We start from the raw sequence: 18389 nt of genomic DNA, 5'->3' as shown, positions 1-18389 counted from the left end.
CCATTCAATCCAGTAAAAAGAACAAGGAGTACTTGTGGCACTTTAGAGACTTAACAAATTTATTTGGGCATATGCTTTGGTGGGCTACAACCCACTTCATCAGATGCATGCAGTGGAAAATACAGTAGGAAGATATATATATATATACAGAGAACATGCATGTATCTGATTAAGTGGGCTGTCGCCCATGAAAGCTTATGCCCAAATACATTTGTTAGTCTCTAAGGTGCCACAAGGACTTCTCGTTCCTTTTGGTGATACAGACTAAAACGGCTACCGCTCTGAAATTCAAGCCAGTGTTGTTGTAGCCGTGTTGGTCCCAGGATATTAGTGAGACAAGGTGCGGGAGGTAACATCTTTCATTGGACGTCTGTTTGTCCAGAAGATATTATCTCACCCATTCAATCCTCGACTACCCTGCAGGCCCCTTGCCATGGAGGGCACCCTGGCAACGGCTCTGCACATGCCATTCCTATGGTAGCGTTCCTAGAGTAAGGTCACCATTGATCACCCAATGCCGCTGTTCGATTGCTCTGCGAACCCGCTCCCGGCAGCACCAGTCGAGATAGCCGTCACCGTGGCAGAAGGAAAATGCCGTCCCTGCTGTGCAAACGGTGCCACAGCTCTACAGTGGCACAAACATCTGCTAAGAGAAGCTGCCCCAGCGTCACTGCCGCATGCCTGGCGAACGTCATCCCCACGCCGCACCACGAGCCCTGCACGGTGCCGCTATGCGGACGGCATCCCCACTGTACTGCTCCTTCCAACATGCTGCTCCAAGAAGCCGTTGCTGCCGCAGAACCACACCAACACGCCGCAGTGCAAAGCCGCCCACCTGCCCCACTCTGCAAACAGTCAGCTGGGCCTCCATTGTGCAAACACCACCACCCTTGTGCAAGCGCCCTCATGCACACAATGGGCCGTGGCACTTGTGCAAGCGAAGCACCCTCGTGCATGCACTATCCCCCACACCACCCTAGCTCATGGCAAGGTGGGGGCCCGGTCTCCCTCCTTGCTGCCCTCAGGGCTCTAGGGAGTAGAATGGGAATGTCCCCAAAGGGTTAATCTACGAGCCTGGTACCTCTGCCCACATCCAAGATGGCCGCCTAGGGATGCTCCTCACGTGATCCGGCTCGGCCTCGTTCTGAATTGACCCCTCCGGCTCGCCGTAGGGAGGCATCTCTTCCAAGATGGCGGCGCCCAATGGAGCAAGCGCCTGGCGGCTCTGGGCTGGGCTAGTCCCCGTTCTCCTCCTGTTCGCCACGGCCGAAGAGGGGCCCAGCACGGCCGAGTTCGACGTGCGGCCCGGCGGGATGGTCCATTCCTTCTCCCGGAGCCTGGTGAGGGGGGGAGGCGTATGGGCACGACGCCCTGATTGGCTGAGCCGCACGTCGCTCAAACGTCCCGCCACTTTGATTGGCTGAGAGCCAGGGCGGGAGGGGTGATGACGCGGAACTGGGAAACGGGGTGGGTCTCAATGTGGCCGGGTCCGGGCCGCTTCCGGCCAAGTGGCTCCCGGGGCGGGAAGGCTGAGCCGGGGGGCGGGGCATCGGGCCTGTAGCCCCGCCCCTTGCTTCAGTCTGGAGCCCCTCCCCGAGTTGCTGTAGAGGGGGGTCGCTCCATGAGCCCCTCCCCAGTGGTTTTTTGGGGGTGTTCATGTGTAACCCCCTTTCAATAGGAAGAGGTAGCCCCCCCGCCCCCCAATACACACCCATCGCCTGCCAAAGGCCTGTCCTGTGGGCCCCCAGGTTCTCAGGACAGAGGCATCCTATGAGTCCCTCCGCACCCCCCACCCCTGCGTGTCTGTGACTAGACCCCTGCCACCCCCCAATGACCCCTACCCACAAGTGTCCCCTCTGAGCCCTGCAGAGACTGGCCCCCAGCCTGCAGGACTCCCACTGCAGCAGCGTCGCCAAGCTGAACTGGATGCTGTATGAGGGAAGGACCACACTAATCAAGTGCAGCCTCAAGGCTAAGGGTTGCCAGGTGTCTGGTTTTCGACTCTGTTAAAAGTCCGGTTGGCGGCGCAGCGGAGGCCCGGGTAGGGTGACCAGATCAGCGCTATAAAATATTGGGACGCAAGCGGGGGGGGAAGGAGTTTCAAAGGGGCCGGGGGCATTAGCAGGCCCCGGCCGCGCGCGCTGCCCTCCTTGCGGAGCCTCCCGCCCCCTGGCCCGCCACGGGCATATGCGGCGTGCGGTGGGTCTGGGCAGGGGCAGCGCGGAGCTGGCAGGGGCCAGGTGGGCAGCGCGGGCCGAATCCCCGCTGCTGCCGGGGAGCCCCGCGCCTCTCCCTCCCGTCGCCCCGGCCACATGCGGTGCACGTCCCCCGTGCCTAGTCTCCCTCCCGCCGGGAAGGAGCTGCTGGACGCGCGCCGCATGTGCCCGGGGCGGGCCGGGGGGCGCGTCCTGCCGGGAAGGAGCCGCGAGCGGGAGGGAGAGGCGCGGGGCTCCCCGGCAGCAGCGGGGATTCGGCCCACGCCCCCGCGCTGCCCACCCGGCCCCTGCCCGCTCCGCGCTGTCCCCGCCCGGACCCACTGCGCTGCCCTGCGGGCTGCAGGGCTGGAGCAGCCTCCAGGCTGCGCTCCTGGCGTGCAGCGGCCCGGGCAGGAGCCCTCTGGCGCGGCGGGGGGCTCAGAGCTGAGCCCCTCCGTCTCCCTCCCTTGCCAGCCCCCCTTTGCCCGCCCGGTGCCTGGGTGCCGGAGCTGACTCACCAGCTCCAGGATCCAGGCACCACCTCCGCCATGCAGCTGCAAGCTTGGGAGGGAGGAGGAATGCTGAGTGGTTGGGGAAGAGGCGGGGCCTGGGCGGGGATTTGGGGAGGGAGCCAATGGGGGAAGGAAGGGGCGGAGCTGGGGCGGGCAGGGGGGGCGCGAGTGCCAGAGCGGAGGGCAAAATTTCTTGTTTGTCCAGTGTCCCGACCAAACATTGGTCGGGACGCGGGACAAAGAAGCAAATATCGGGACAGTCCCGATAAAATCGGGACAGTCCCGATAAAATCGGGACTTCTGGTCACCCTAGGCCCAGGGCTAAGGCAGGCTCCCTACCTGCCCTGGCTCTGCGCTGTTCCCGGAAGCGATCGCCAGGTCGCTGCGTCCCCTAGGTACTGGGATGGCCAGGGAGGCTCTGCACGCTGCCCTTGTTCCCAGGGCCAGCTCCGCAGCTCCCACTGGCTGGGAACCGTGACCAATGGGAGCAGCTGGGGGTGGCGCCTGCAGGCACAAAGGCAGAGCTGCCTGGAGTGGCCACCCATGTGCCTAGAGGCCACAGGAACCTGGTGGCTACTTCCCCGGAGCCGCGGTAAATGCTGCTGGGAACCCACACCCTCCTGCACCCCAAACCCCTCATCCCTGTCCCCACCCCCAGCCGGAACCTTCACCCCCTCCTGCACCCCAACCCCCTCATCCCCAACTCCACCCTAGAGCCCACACCCCTGGTTGGAGCCCTCACCCCCTCCTGCACCCCTACCCCAGCCCAGAGCCCCCTTCTGCACCCCAAACCCCTCATCTCTGGCCCCACCCCAGAGCCTGCACCCCTAGCCAGAGCCCTCACCTCCTCCCATACTCCAACCCCCCGCCCCACCCTGGTGAAAGTGAGTGAGGGTGGGGAAGAGTGAGCAACAGAGGGAGGGGGGATGGAGCGAGCGGGCGGCGAGGAAGGTTTGTTCGGTTTTGTGTGATTAGAAAGTTGGCAACCCGACTCAAGGCAGCTTGCAGCAAGGCCCCTGCTTGGGTACTAACCCAACTAAACTTGATCCTGTGCATAGAGGAAACAAGATATTATAGCCACGTTCTGGGGGAATTGTGAATACTTCACCACTTTCTCATGCTTGGAGAGAAAATTTAAGGGCTTTTGGCAAATCAGAACCTAAATTCCCCCTAGCTTCTCCAGGTTACGTATGTTCTGTACAATGCCAAGCAAATTGCTTATGCTCAACAAATAGCTAGTAACATAGCATATCTTGTTTTAGAAAAACTACTGACTTTTCTCTGCTGTTTTCAAGGAGGATTACACCTGCACATTCACATACGCGTCTCAGGGAGGGACCAATGAGGTGAGTTATTTGAACACTTCACTTAAGAAACACAGGTGCAGAGGCTTCAAGGAAGTAGAATAAGAAACCTTTCAAGAGGTCTGTCTGTAGAATGACTGTAGCTAATTACTTTGTTCACCATTTTTCTGGGTCTCTGGAGAACATTAGTGTATTTAGATTTCTAGATCTTGCAGTGTAAGAATAAGGAACAATTGCATCCCTCTTTCTGGATATAGAAATTATCTGATAAAGACCTCTGTTTCTATCACAGCAACCCAAAGTGTTTAAACATCTTGAGCAGCCCCCCTGCAAAAATAATTATTGACTTAAATTAATAAATGTTGGGTCTTTTCCCACTGCCTTCTGATTGTTGCGCCTTTAGGATTCGTGTATTCAAGCTTTTCTCCACAACCACCAGGGCTAGAAATTTGGCCTTTTTTTAAAAAGGCCAAGAGTCTTTTGTAATCCCCTGACTCAGGGAGCTGGGGCTTTAAAAGTTCAAACAAACATCATGAGAGTTGGAAACACTGCATGTCTGCAAAAGAGAATCACCTGTGTCAGCCTCACCTGTGGATGAAGTCTTTGTGTGCTATAATAAGCTGTGTTTAGCAAGTCCTGGATATCTGTAAAGTTTATATAGCTTTGTAGTTAGTTTTGCTTTTGAGGGCATGGGGCAGGAACTCTCTCTAGAAGAGCGTGGTATTTTCCAACCCCTTACTGGTGCTGGGGAAATCTATGTGCAAACAACCAACAGGCTTTCTGTTCTTAAAGAGGCTTGAAGACTTTATTATTACTTGTATTGCAATAGTACGTAGGAGGCCCAGGCGTGGATCACGGCCCCATTGCTGTACAAACAGAACAAAATGACTTTAGATTCTTGTGGCAGTTTCCTCTGGAGAAGGGTCAGCCCCTGTAGCATGAATGGGGTTATGGCTTTTCTAGGGTGGGGCAGGGGACCGCTGCTGCTCCACCCTTTCATTGGTACTGACAAGAAGCGGAGCTAGAGGAAAGGGTTCCCCTGTATTCCACCCGCTAGAAGTGAAGCTATTAAAAAGAGCCACGGGTAATTAAGTGGCAAACGGTGTTTAATGGTGTATGTGCGGTTTTAACAAATCACCCTTTGTCAACGCAAAATTTGTCAATTTTTTTACTTTCATAACTGATGCGGCCAGGCCCAGAGGCGCCGGGGCTCAAGCAAGCCCTGGCACAAATTAAGCACTGCCCTTCGTTTGAGAATCATGTTCTGCCCTTCTCAAGCTTTCCCTCCTCATGCAATAAAGCCACAATATGAAGAATGTGACTTTAAGTTTCCAGTCTTGGTCTTTCTCATGAGATCCCTCCCCAGGAGTGTCAGTTGTTTCGGGGGAGGCTTGCGATGTGTGTAGCTAGCACCATTGCTTTGGGCATGACTGTAAATGCTACCGAGATTTACTGTTCAGACCTTTTCTCTCCACAGCAATGGCAGATGAGCATTGGAGTCAGTGAAGACAACAAGCTCTTCTCCTGTTCAGTGTGGAGGTGTGTGGAGTCCTTTAAGACTATGCCTTGTTCTCTGTACCTGGTCCCTTGAATCCCCTCTGCTCTCAGTATTCAGTTCTCCAGAGATCCTCTCTGTTTGGTAGACTCTTTCCCACTTTGCACTCTCCTGCAGAGGTCTGAGGCTTTTGGGTCATTTGGTAACATGTTTGGATCTGGTAGGGGTCCGTTTTAACTCTTTTCTTTTCTTCGTTCGGTGGCGTGTCCCTCCTCATGCAGCTGGGATCTTCTGCGCTGAGGCCTGGTCTCCACTAAAAAGCCAGGTCGACCCAGCTACAGCGCTCAGGGGGGTGAAAAATCGACACCCCATCGTGACTTAGCTGTGCTGACCTAACCCCCAGTGCAGACAGCGCTAGGCCGCTGGAAGAATTCTTTCGACCTAGGTACCACCTCTCAGAGGAGAGCCCAGTAGGAGGACCCCTCCAATCAGCATAGGTAGGGCCTACACTGAAGCGTTCAAGTGTAGACAAGCCCTCAGACTTAGTTGTCAGCCAGGATTCAGGGTGGAGATAAACCATCGCACATTTTCATGCTAGGTGGTATTTCCCCTTCCCCTAACTTGGAGTCCCTGGTAACAGATGAGCCTAGCTGGATTCAGGCTAAACCCTTGTGCACATTATTAGGGGGCTTTTGCCCCCAAAGGAATCTTCAGGCTTCCGGCAGCCTCCTTAGCCTGGCAGCAGTTTGTAAACCCTGCCGTCCCCCAGCCTTTCCTCACTAGGTGGAAGTACAGGAGAAAGGTGAGGAATGGAGATATTCTATCTCCTAGAAGTGGAAGGGACCCAGAAAGGTCATTGAGTCCAGCCCTCACAACCCTGGTACATTCCTGAAGGAACAGTACACCCTGTGAACACTACCTATCCTATCTCCTAGAGCTGGAAAGGACCCTGAAAGGTCGAGTCCAGCCCCCTGCCTTCACTAGCAGGACCAAGTACTGATTTTCCCCAGATCCCTAAGTGGCCCCCTCAAGGATTGAACTCACAATCCTGGGCTTAGCAGGCCAATGCTCAAACCACTGAGCTATCCCTATGCATGCTCTCACTGCACCTCTGTCCTTTCTTGTGCTGGGCCAGTTCACAACAGGGACGTCCAGCCCCCACCAGAGACCTGCTTCCTTTCAGAGCATTTCTTCCCACCCCTGTTGGCCAGTAAGAGAGATACACGTCACCTCCTCCCTCGGCTGAGCGCGATGTCTGTAATGCTTCCACCCCTGCTAGCTGGGAAAGCCATGGGACGAAATTCAGATCCCGATTTCCCTGAGTGGCAGTGATGTTCTAATCGCCGGGCCGGCAGCGCGCTCCTCTTCTGTGCCTTCTGGATAACCTTTTCCCTCTTTCAAAGTCAAAGATTTTGCTCTTCCTTTTCAGGCCCCAAGGAAAGTCTTATCTCTTCTTTACCCAGTTTAAAGCTGAAGTGAAAGGAGCAAAGATAGAGTATGGCATGGCTTATGTAAGTCCCAGCTGCTTACTTTGAATGGGCATATGGGAGACGGGCTATACATCAGAATGATCAGACAGCTGTACTATAAAATGTGTACAATGAAATCATTGCTCTGTTATGCACTGAATTAAAGCGTGGTTCTGGCCAGAAACGTGGCTAAAAAAGGACCCTCGTGCAGCATACAGTACCTGCCCCCTGAAAGTTTTTGACTGGTTGCTGGCTTTATGGACACCAGTTGCTACTCTTGTCAGTAGTTCCGAAGCAATGCTGCTATGGGATGCATGGGGAGGGGAGTTGTGGCCCAATCCATCCAATCATTCATTGTGCAGTGTATAAAGCCTCTGTTGGACCCGTTAAAAGATACAAAAGGTTTCTAGAGAACCACAGAAATGAGAGAGAAAAGACTTTTTAGTTCTGTGGTTCACAGCTTCTTCTATACTGGAACCCCATGTTCCAACAGAAACAAAATTTTCCCCTCCTCCCCCGTTTTATGTAGCCATTAAAAAAGGAAGGGAGCTTATAACCCCATGGAACCGCTTTATGACCCCCATGGTCCGTCCAGTCCATTCCTCAAACCGTACTCCTGGCCAGTGCAGAATTGTCCCCCTGCATGCTATTCTGCAATGCTTTGCCCTATCCCGTTCTAAACGTCTCAAATGATGAGCCTTCCCAGCACCTCCCCAGGGAAATAAAGTTAAGAGGAACTAGGACAAATTCCCAGAGATTGGCCTCTAAATTTCCTTTGCTGATTTAATCCCTTGACCCTAGTTGTTACAAGCTCCAGGAGCCAAAGCGATCTTTGGCAGTGGAGCCAGATGATTATTTTGTTTAACACGGAAGCTCTCTGGATTAGCTCACACGGTAACAATTCTTCTTTCCCATTTCAGTCCCAAGCTGCGACGGGTGGACAGAGCGACGTCCCCTTAAAGGCGGAGGAATTTGAAATCACTGAAACCACAGGTATGTAGCTATCTAAAGAGCAGAGGGTGACTCGTGAGGGAGATGAGGTCACTTATCCAACATGAGAGAGAGATCTCTGTATATCCTGGGGAAATGGGCATTTAGACTAGATGCAAATGTGCAACAGAAGTATGGAAAAACTACATACGCTACCCAGGTGGATGGTTGTGGTATATTTTGATCCACGTCTGGAGCTTGGCAGTCTAATAGGGGACGGATGGAAAGGCACCTGTGCCCTGGATGATTCCGAATCACAGGTGGTGTATTAATGGTAACCATGGATTGTGAGCTCGTTGGGGTAGGAACTGACTTTTTGGTGCTTGGCTGTACGGTACCTAACAAAATGGGGCCCTGAACCGTTCCTGGATCCCATAGGTGTTACCACACTATGTATGTGCAGGGGGGACAATGACTATTAATAAGCCTCTAAGGTGGGGGGTTCTCCGGACAAATATTTTGGTGGCCTCAGAGTGTGGCCACCAACCCTTCCTGGTAACAAGCATACAAGTATCGCTTTTCACAGCAGACTTACTCAGCCCTGTCAAGCCTGGGGACAAATTAAGCCCTGGATGGAGGGGTTGATGCAGCGGGGGCCAGGGGCAATGGGGGTGGGTGGGGGGAGCCCAAAGCCCTGTGACCAGAGCTTGCCACCCCTCTGCCCCGCCACGGTGGCTGCATTTGAGAAACGCTGCAAATACACTCCACCTGTAGGTGATCAGTGCAGTTCAGTTTTTGATTTGCCCTCTCGATCTCTTGGAAGGAACCGGCGGTTCTAATAGTTGATGCTTCATCGTCCATTTACTCCCTGTTGTGTTTTCTCTCATTCTAGTGGCTCACAAAGAAGGGAAGTTCCGTTCCGAACTGTCCAAACTAGTGATTGTAGCGAAAACGCCCCATGACGAGTTGTGATCCAGGGACCTAGGGAAGGGGCTTGTCTCTCGGCTGGAGAAGCGTGGCGGATAAAGGGGACTTTTTCTTAATTGCTGGTTGTCTAGGGTGTTCTTTCCTGTTTCCCACATAGAAGTATATTGGGGTCCGCTCTGAACTGGACTCGGTGGTGTTAAGACAGATACCCTCTGTCTTGTGTCAGAGTAACCAGGTGCCTGAGATGCTAGAAGCCTTTGCAGCTGGAGACTTCCTCTGAGATTCTTGATCTGTAGCCAGCCATTCTGTTGCCTGCTTTCTGCTTCAGTGATCAGCTGAATAGGGTAAAGCTCTCCTCTAGCTGTGTCTCCTTATCTTCCTTGCTAAGCAGAGCAATGTGGAAAGATAAGGAGCAGGATTTTAACAAGGTTTGCTAAAGGAAAGTAGTTAACTCTCTAGTCTCTGGAGAGGGAATAGGGTTTCTGCCCAGAAGCGTGACAGGAAGAACAGATTAAACGGGTAGTAGGAGGGGGCACGGAACTGGCCAAACCCATTCACTGTCCTATTTGGTGGGTGATCACCACTGAGCAGCATTTGGTGAGCTGAGGAGGAAACTCTACCCTATTGCCCAGATCAGAATTTGGCACCTTGGCATAAGAAAAGCAGAACTGTGGGGTCCACACAGGCCTTGTTTATTCTGATACCACACAGAAATCCATCCAATGAGGCATCCATTATTCAATACAGTTCCGGGACTATTTTCGTATATACTGAAGTGATTTTCTTATTTAGTCTAATAACTGTGAAGGAATCCAGAATTCCCTTCATCTGTATATAAAAAAATAAAATAAAGCAAAGCATCTTGTCTCCAAGTTCGCTTAGACTGGTCACTCTGGCTGTTCCAGCTTCTTACCGTCTCTATGATTGGGAGCCCGGAGTGTGGAATAGCCTTTGCTCTTCAGTTTGACATCCAATCAGCAGACACCTGCAAATCCTCAGACTGGGTCTCCTTGGTTGGGAGGTTGACATGTCATAAGACAAAGGCCACTTCAGGGAGATAACCCATGGCCTATGCCTGAGGAACCTAGAAGTTAGGGATGCAAAGGATCAATTGCAACACTGAATCCATCATCTATTGTAGTCCCCAGCCATGGTGCAAAGACAACACTAAATCTATGAGTTTGTCCCATTCTCCCAGTAGCTGTTGCTGGGTCACTTGTGTGTTGGACAGTAGTTAGGGACTGGTTAACCTACATTCTGTCGAGTCCACGTGTTCTTTGGAAGTCTGTTGCGCCTTGTACTGAGATTTTTAGAAGCCTGCTGGATTTCCGGAGATGCTGAGAACTCGTAGCTCTCATAAAGACAGAAAGGGGAAGATTTTGGGGGAAGTCGAGTGGGGGAAAAAGGGAAGTTCCAGGCAAGGCCCATCTCTGAGGGACCCTCCTTGTATAGTTGCTATATAGACACGTTCCTGGTGAGTTCTGAGGTATGCTACGTCATGCACTGTCGTACCAGTGACTCATGATTGAGGACTCTTGCTGAGTCCAGACAACTTTTCCCCCCAGAGATGTTCCACATAATCTCATAAATGGTGCTGAGAATAGAGCAGTAAAGCATTTTTCTGTCAGCATTCCAGCCCTTTGCTGCCGCATCAATCAGACCGGTTCCGCTTCGGTTTCTCTCTGCACATCTGCCAATACGCCAGCTGGCTATTGACAGGCTGTTCCAGGCCTGGGCTTCTCGTCAGCACAGATTGACAGGCGCAGGATGGTAAAGTAATAGAGATTAAACCTCCGCTTGCAAACTTTTACAACGGCGAGCCCCAGAGGTGAAGAGCTGCTGTACACAGCGTGCCGCTGGGCTCTCTTATATTCATGCACCTGTAGCCACTCCTTTCCCCTGCATCCCCAGCTGCTTTGCACAATTAAATTAGCTGCGATAGTTCAGAATAAGCCAAATTAAACACAGGAGGCTGGGGCTTTGCAATTTTAAAAGCCTGAAATTTATCAGTGCCTCGAACCAGCAGCAGAAAAGGTGCTGTGTATCAGAGGGGCCGAGCAGCTTCACTGCTCTAAATCTACAGGGTGAGCATTAGCGGGCTGCTGCGCCTGGAGACGTCCCTCGGAATAGGAGGCACAAGGAAGTCACCGAGATAAGGCAAGGCCGCCTTTGTGAAGCAGCTGCTCTGTTTAAAAGACCATTTTCCAAGCACAATGCAGAGATCAGAGAGCTGAAGACAGGCCCTGGAGGGTGGCATCCGGTTCAGACCGCGCTCTCGTTCACACCCTGCCTTTCAGTTCATTCTTAAAAGAGTGAGAAGCCAAACAGCGGCTTTATCCGGGGCCCGGCCCCGGCACTCTGGTAACGCCGCTGCAGAACACAGCACTTGGGTTTGTGTGCCAAAGGGGAACGAACACCCCCGGCTCAAGTGTTCTCATTCGCCTTTGAAGCCCAGCCCCTGGTTGAATGGTGGCAGTAGAGTAAAGCCGTCAAACTTTATTTAGAAGAAGGGTGGCTGGATGACTCGAATGGCTGGCCAATGGGATTATGGAATCACCTACTTGATGGTGGTGCAATGGCCTATGCCCAACAAACTGGTCTCGGGGCTAATTCCCACTAACTAGGTGATGACCACAATTGACCCCTCCTGGCACCAAGTTAGCAGGGGGTGAAGACCCAACTACCTTCTCACCCTCTAGAAACGGCCCCTCCCGCTCAGGGTTGAGGTGGGGGGAGGGAAGCTTGCCCAGCCACTGCCCACCTTGTACCTGCTCTGTGGACAAAAGTGGATGGTTAAGGGCTGGAGCACCATCGTCCTTAACTGGAAACAGTGTGGCTTAGTGAACAGAGCACTTGTCTGCGACTCAGGAGAGCTGGGTTCTGTTCCCAGCTCGGTTGATGACCTTGGACAATTCACCTCCCAGTTCTGTGCCTCGGTTTCCCTATCCATAAAATGGAGACAATGCTACTGATGTCCTTTGGAAAGCACTTTGAAACGTGCTAGGTAAAAGATTGGGATTAGTGAGCAGGGCTGTGGTTCAGAGTCGCACACATTCGAAACAGCGGGGGCTGTCAGAGGGGACACAACAAGTGCCTAACCTGAGCTCCTGCTCCCCAGAGGCCCAGCCCTGCACGGGGTTAAATGCTCTCCACTCACATGAACGTGGGTAGGATCTCTGGGTGCCCCAGCACCTCTAGGTGCAGCAACACAGTTCTGCATCTCTGCTTTCCTGGGCAGAACCCTGGTGCCAAAAAGGCAAAGGAGAGGTCTTAGGCTAGTACTTCTGCTTAAAAAGCAAAAGCAATGCGAGGATCTGCCAGCAATGCACCCTGGTTACTTACAGAATTGGTAACCAAACCCTGTACTGTGCTCAGATGGAAGATGCAACTTTATTTATTCACCAGGGCTACATTTTTTTTTTTTTTAATTTATTGGAATCTAAGACGTTGTTTCCAACCTACGACATACTAGGGAAAGCCCCAGAGGACCAAATCTAAACAATTACATTGATATAATCAGCCGGAGAGGCTGACGACAGAGAAATTCAGTTTGGATTTCAGAGGAGGAGGAGGAAAGTGCACATTTGCTATTTGGTTTGAAAATACAGTCTCCTCTTTTCCCCTATGGGAAAGGAACATGGACAGAAAATAATGCTCCACCATTTTCAGTCAGAAGGGAGAGGCTGCCTCCGTAACTGGCCCAAAGTACCCATTGGGCAACAGTCAGGAGGGGCAAGTGGTACCTGGAGCATGACCACTTCTTGCTTCAGCACCTAGTTTAGGCCTGACCTGTGTTAAGCTTCAAACCACAACAACAGTGTCTAAACCTGACCACCCTCATTGCAGCCTCTCCCCCATTCAAGGGTCCCTCCCCATCCTGGGACCCGGTGGGTATAGCCCTGCAAATCTGTAGATATCCACTTTATATCCGCAGACCATATTTGCGGATGTGGATACCAATTTTGTATCCGTGCAGGACTCTACTTGTGGGGTGATCCATCCAAGCAGGGTCCATCCCTATGTGAGATCCTCCCACTATCCATATCTTGGCCTCCCGGGAGACAATAGTGAGGTAAACACCACAACCCAATTCTTGCTTGCAAGGTGCTAATGCACTTTCCCTGGCCTAGGGGTGCTAGACCATAGCATGGATTTGTAAAGCATTTAGAATATGGCTCATCCTTTTCTACGCTGGCCAGGGAAACGGTGTTTAAACCCAGCTACCATGGTTGAACTTCAGGATAGACAGCCTTACATCTTGGCAGTGGCAGGACACCTGAACCACTCCTCCATGCTCTCTGCTTGAATTAATCTTAACCAAGAAAAAAAAAAGGCTACACACAAGACGGAGTGGGTTTCCCCCCTCACCAGAATGAAAACAGATTTAGAAGTGAGAGAGATTTTGCTACAGCAGGACTCCTTGGACTCTGAATTGTGGGTTTAAGAGCACTTGGTGGATAAAAATATATACAGTGAGACCAAGAACCTTTAAACAGAGAGCTCATGTACAGTGGGTAGGGGCTGTGGGGCTTGGCCTCTGATGGGTTATAGACACTGGATTGGGTTCCAAAGCGGAGATATCAAGCCAGTGCAAAAAAGAGCATTTTCTCCAGTTTCACTCATACAAACAACCCCGCCGTTGGTGTGGTTGTGCCCCAGTAGGGTAGAGACGGAAGCTGCTTTGTCTCATTTTAATTTCATTAGGGAGCTAAAGTGAGGTGAAGAGATTCCAGCTACTAAGACAAGCAGCAGATTGCAACCTCATTTAGACAGAAAGTGAAGGGTCCTTGGTCTTCATAAGAAAAAAAGGAAAGAGCAAGACGTTTCGCAACGTGGAGAAAGAGCGAGCGAGAAGGCCTGACCCCACTGAGAACAACAGACGTCTTGCCGTTGAATTCACGGATACCAGAATGCAGCCTGGAGAGTCCAGGTGGAAGAGAGTCAGGCAAAGAGCCAAACATTTGCTCTCAGGCCTTGTCTTTGCTGGTTCATATGTTGTCCTCATCCAGCATTTTGTTGACCCCTTCGCAGATCCTCTGCAGGTGGGTGCGGTAGGGTTCAGAAGGTCCATACAGCGCCGACAGGAACTCGTAGTCCGCAAAGTGGTTGAAGACGTGATTGATCCTGGAGTGGGACTTGGCCGTCAGGTGGGTGTTGACGGCCTGGTGGAGCAGGTCGCGGCACTCGTTCAGCACGCCGGACATGACCCTGCGGTCAAAGGTGAAGTCTATCTGGTAGAAGCTGACGGCGGTCATAGCCAGGGTGTGCACTTTCTTGCGGAAGTGCTCCATCAGCCGCAGCTCATCGGCGCTGAACTGCCGATTGCGGTACAGTACCCCCAGCTTCATGACGATCTTGATCAGGTTCTTGATGATCTTCTGGGCCTCCTTGCGGTTGTGGGTGAACTCCTTGGTGACCCGGTACAGCTCGTCCAGAACCTCGCTGCTGGTGTCATCAATGAAGATGTTCGCCATGGTCTTGGAGGCCATCTTGCTCAGCAGCTTTTTCTGAGCTTGCAGAACCAAGTTCTTGGTGCTGAAGGTGTCCATCTTCTCTGGAAGGGGGGGGAAAAAAAACAAAAACCACAACCATGTGATTCAGCCCTTGCCCTGGAGTAATGATCCCTCCCCTCCTGGCCCAGGTGTGCACACACACAAAAGCATCTTGGTCTAAGAGCAGAGGAAGGTGGGAATCTGGCCTCCTGCATTCTATTCCAGCTTTGGGATAGGAGGAGGGTCTAGCGGGCAGAACAGGCAGGGACTGAGCATCAGGACGCCTGGGGTCTGTACTCCGCTTTAGGAGGGCACATGGTTTACAGAGTAGGAGACTAGGACCCAAGACTCCTGGGTTCTTTCCCCCTTTCTGAGAACAGGTGTAATTTAGTGGCTAGGTATTACTGTGGAATAAAATCCCCTAAACATCAAAGGAAGGTCGATGCACTGCGTACATTGGAAAGCCCATTAGACCTACATTACTGTCTTCCCACCTGGGATCTGTATTGCTACCTACGCAGAATAAGACTTATCACCCATTTTAACGTGCCCGCCTTAAAATCTGGCTCGTTTCTTTGAGGGGGAGACCCACGTGACATTTGTTGGTCGTGTGGCAGGTGAGCGGCCCTTTAGCACAGCACAGCTCGCACCCCGAGAGCGGATAGCATTATAAGCCACGTTTGCGGATATAATTTTGTTCAGTCCCTGCAACCTGCCAGAGAGCAGCACTCCTGCTGGTTTCCTTTTGTGTTTGTCAAAGTACATCAAAGCACTCTATTTCTCCGGCTCCCTGCTATGCCAGAGTTTGGATTCTGGAACCCATTCAGTTTCCTGGCTGGATGATAACCTGTGCTCACCATTACTCAGGGACCGATTCTCCTGCCGCGCCCCACCGGCGCTGCGTGAAGGAATTTGATTCCTGCAAACCCGCCAAGGAAGAAAGAAGTGAGGCGCTCATAAGCAAGGTTATCAGCTTAGCTGAAAGCTGCACACAGATGAATGCAGCAATTCAGGCAAGAGAAAGACCTAGAGACAGACAAGACCTGCCTAGGACTCACGAACACAAACCGAGCCACTTAGCCAGTGATTGTGTTAGAGACCGAAACAAGTGAATGAAGCAACACAGGTGCTGGGCTTCATCCTGCCTGGAACAGCAACACACTGCAGACCATGATAACTAAAAGCTCTCATGTTAGGACAGCTGGGAAAGAGAAGCAGGTTGGTGATGCAGCTGTTTGCATACGGTGGGACCTGTTTACGCTGAATTTGAACAAATTTGGTTTGGCGCTTTCATTGGCTCAAGAGATCTGTGTTTAAGTCCCAGCTCTGTGACTGCGGGCAAGTCATTGACTCGCTCGGTGCCTCAGTTTCCCCATTGGTCAAATATGGGTAACAATCCTTCCTTTTGCCCGCCCCTTGTCTGTTGAGGTTGTAAGTGCTACAGGGCAGAGACTGCCACTACAGCACCTAGCACAATGGGGCCTTGATCTTGGTTGGAGGGTCTTGCTGCTGTTGTAACACAATAAATAAAAATGTGTTTCACTGCGTTGACCTGATGGGCAAAAATTACAGCGCTGGCTTCGGGGAAGCTCTGCTTAGAGGGAAGTCATTCTGGGGCTTTGGCCTCAGCGGGCTCAGCCATTGCGTGTATATGAGGAACACCACATAAGAGACTGTATATGTTTGTACAGCTCCTAGTACAAATGAGTCCCGGTCAATGAGAAGCACTCCCAAGGCGCTATGATAATACAGATCATATGGGATGGGAAGGTAATCCAGGCCACTGGGGTGAAGCCATTAATAAGTCGATTGCTCTGAAGCATTTTCAGTGTCTCCCTTTCCTAAATAATCCAGTTTCAAACCTTTACCCTCCGGAATCATGCTCTTTAATATTTGTACTTTAAGCTTTCGGCACTTGCTCTCTGAAAGTCACGCCCCTTTAAGGGGTCTCTAGGGCCTGGTCTACACTAACCCCCCCACTTCGGACTAAGGTACGCAAATTCAGCTACGTTAATAACGTAGCTGAATTCGAAGTACCTTAGTCCGAAGTTACCGCGGTCCAGACGCGGCAGGAAGGCTCCCCCGTCGATGCTGCGTACTCCGCTCGCCGAGCTGGAGTACCAGCGTCGAAGGCGAGCACTTCCGTGATCGATCCGGGGCACTTCCGGGATCGATCCGGGATCGATTTATCGCGTCTTAACCAGACGCGATAAATCGAACTCAGAAAACCGATTGCTTACATCCGGACCCGGATGTAAGTGAAGACGTACCCTAGGTGGCCCCCAGAATCACTAGCCCTTGCTGAAAATGCACCTCTCAAAGGTTTTGAGTAACATCAAAACTGGGGTTGAGATGGCTTTACTGGTCGGCGGAAATGGAGTCATTCAAACAGGGGCAGGGAATGAGGACACAGGTGCTATGGATTACAAATCCTAACTCTAAACTGTGGATCGCCAAACCCTTTATAAAGGAGGGTAGTATCATTATCCCAATTTTACAGATGGGGAAACTGAGGCACAGAATGGCACAAGGTGCGTGGTAGGAATTGAAACCAGGTCTCCTTCATCCTTGTCCTGTGACCTCTACATGGGGCATACTGCTGTTTGTAGCACAATAACAGAGATTGTGATTAAAGGAGGGAGCATAGTCTAGTGGTTAAAGCACTGAATTTGGAGTTAGGGGGACCGTGATTCCATTCCTAGCTCTGCCGTACATTCCTTGGGTGACCAGGGGCCAGTCACTTCACTTCAACATGCCTTAGTTTCTTCATCTGTAAATTGGGACTAATAATACTTACCTACTTGACATGGGGGGAAGATAGTGAGCTCAGGTTTATAAAGCGCTTTGAGATCATCCAGTGGAAGGTGCTTTAGACCATTCATAGAATATCAGGGTTGGAACTCCATCTAATCCAACCCCCTGCTCAAAGCAGGACCAATCCCCAACTAAATCATCCCAGCCAGGGCTTTGTCAAGCCTGACCTTAAAAACCTCTAAGGAAGGAGATTCCACCACCTCCCTAGGGAACCCATTCCAGTGCTTCACCACCCTCCTAGTGAAAAAGTTTTTCCTAATATCCAACCTAAACCTCCCCCACTGCAACTTGAGACTATTACTTCTTGTTCTGTCATCTGCCACCACTGAGAACAGTCTAGATCCATCCTCTTTGGAACCCCCTTTCAGTTAGTTGAAGGCTGCTATCAAATCCCCCCCCCCCCCAGTCTTCTCTTTTGCAGACTAAACAATCCCAGTTCCCTCAGCCTCTCCTCATAAGTCATGTGGCTCCAGCCCCCTAAACATTTTTGTGGCCCTCCGCTGGACTCTTTCCAATTTTTCCACATCCTTCTTGTAGTGTGGGGCCCAAAACTGGACACAGTACTCCAGCTGAGGCCTCACCAATGCCGAATAGAGGGGAATGATCATATCCCTCGATCTGCTGGTACAAGATCATTGTCATCCTAGGGTTTACATTGGAACAACAGTCCAGCTAATAGAACCGGTGACTCTGAATCAGTTCCTCAACGGGTAGCAATACAGCTAAGCAGGAGAGCTGCCTCAGGTCGGATGACAAAGGTGCCGGTGGGAGCCAGCGCACCGAGCCCCAGCCCGCCGGGAATTTTCCATTGCAAGTTCTAAACCCCTGCAAATAGGGGGCATTCACGGAAAGGCTGGCCCAGGCTTAAGGAGGGTATAAATTAAGTGAGCAGTAATAGAGCAGTCAAAAATGGTACTGTTGCAAGATGTTCCACGCAGCGCTATTTACAGCCCTTTGGAAACACAAAGGTTTGCAAGTATTTCCTTTTATGTGAAAACATTGATTTTAACAGCGTGAGTCGGGAGCTGGAGGGCTCTCTCTTTACTAATAAAGAAATGGAAAAAATACAGCCTGCAATGCTGAAGCTGCAGGCATCCTCCTAACAGGACAGGCTCGTTTTCTGCCCGACAGGCAGACGAGAGATAAGTTGGTACCGAGAGAGGCCGCTTGCGAGAGAGGAGAGAAACCGAGCCGCTCGATCAGGGGCGTGGGCGGCAGTACGGGGGCTATGAGTTAGCACCTGCATTTCAG

At 51.8% G+C, this 18389-nt stretch overlaps 2 protein-coding genes across 2 annotated transcripts; one reads left to right on the top strand and one right to left on the bottom strand.

Moving 5' to 3' along the window:
• The first annotated feature begins 1101 nt into the window (after positions 1-1101).
• On the top strand, positions 1102-9698 carry MYDGF (myeloid derived growth factor). Its single transcript, XM_065421952.1, has 6 exons — positions 1102-1340; positions 4003-4053; positions 5489-5550; positions 6936-7017; positions 7896-7968; positions 8798-9698. The coding sequence occupies exons 1-6, from the start codon at positions 1191-1193 to the stop codon at positions 8875-8877; spliced, it is 498 nt and encodes a 165-aa protein (XP_065278024.1). The 5' UTR covers positions 1102-1190; the 3' UTR covers positions 8878-9698.
• A 2566-nt stretch (positions 9699-12264) lies between these two features.
• Positions 12265-14388, bottom strand: TNFAIP8L1 (TNF alpha induced protein 8 like 1). The gene has a single exon (XM_065421951.1). The coding sequence runs from the start codon at positions 14379-14381 to the stop codon at positions 13821-13823; it is 561 nt and encodes a 186-aa protein (XP_065278023.1). The 5' UTR covers positions 14382-14388; the 3' UTR covers positions 12265-13820.
• Between the last annotated feature and the right edge of the window lie 4001 nt (positions 14389-18389).

Source organism: Emys orbicularis, chromosome 24, assembly GCF_028017835.1.
Source record: "Emys orbicularis isolate rEmyOrb1 chromosome 24, rEmyOrb1.hap1, whole genome shotgun sequence".
Lineage (NCBI taxonomy): Eukaryota > Metazoa > Chordata > Testudines > Emydidae > Emys > Emys orbicularis.
This window is presented reverse-complemented; position numbering and strand designations above follow the sequence as displayed.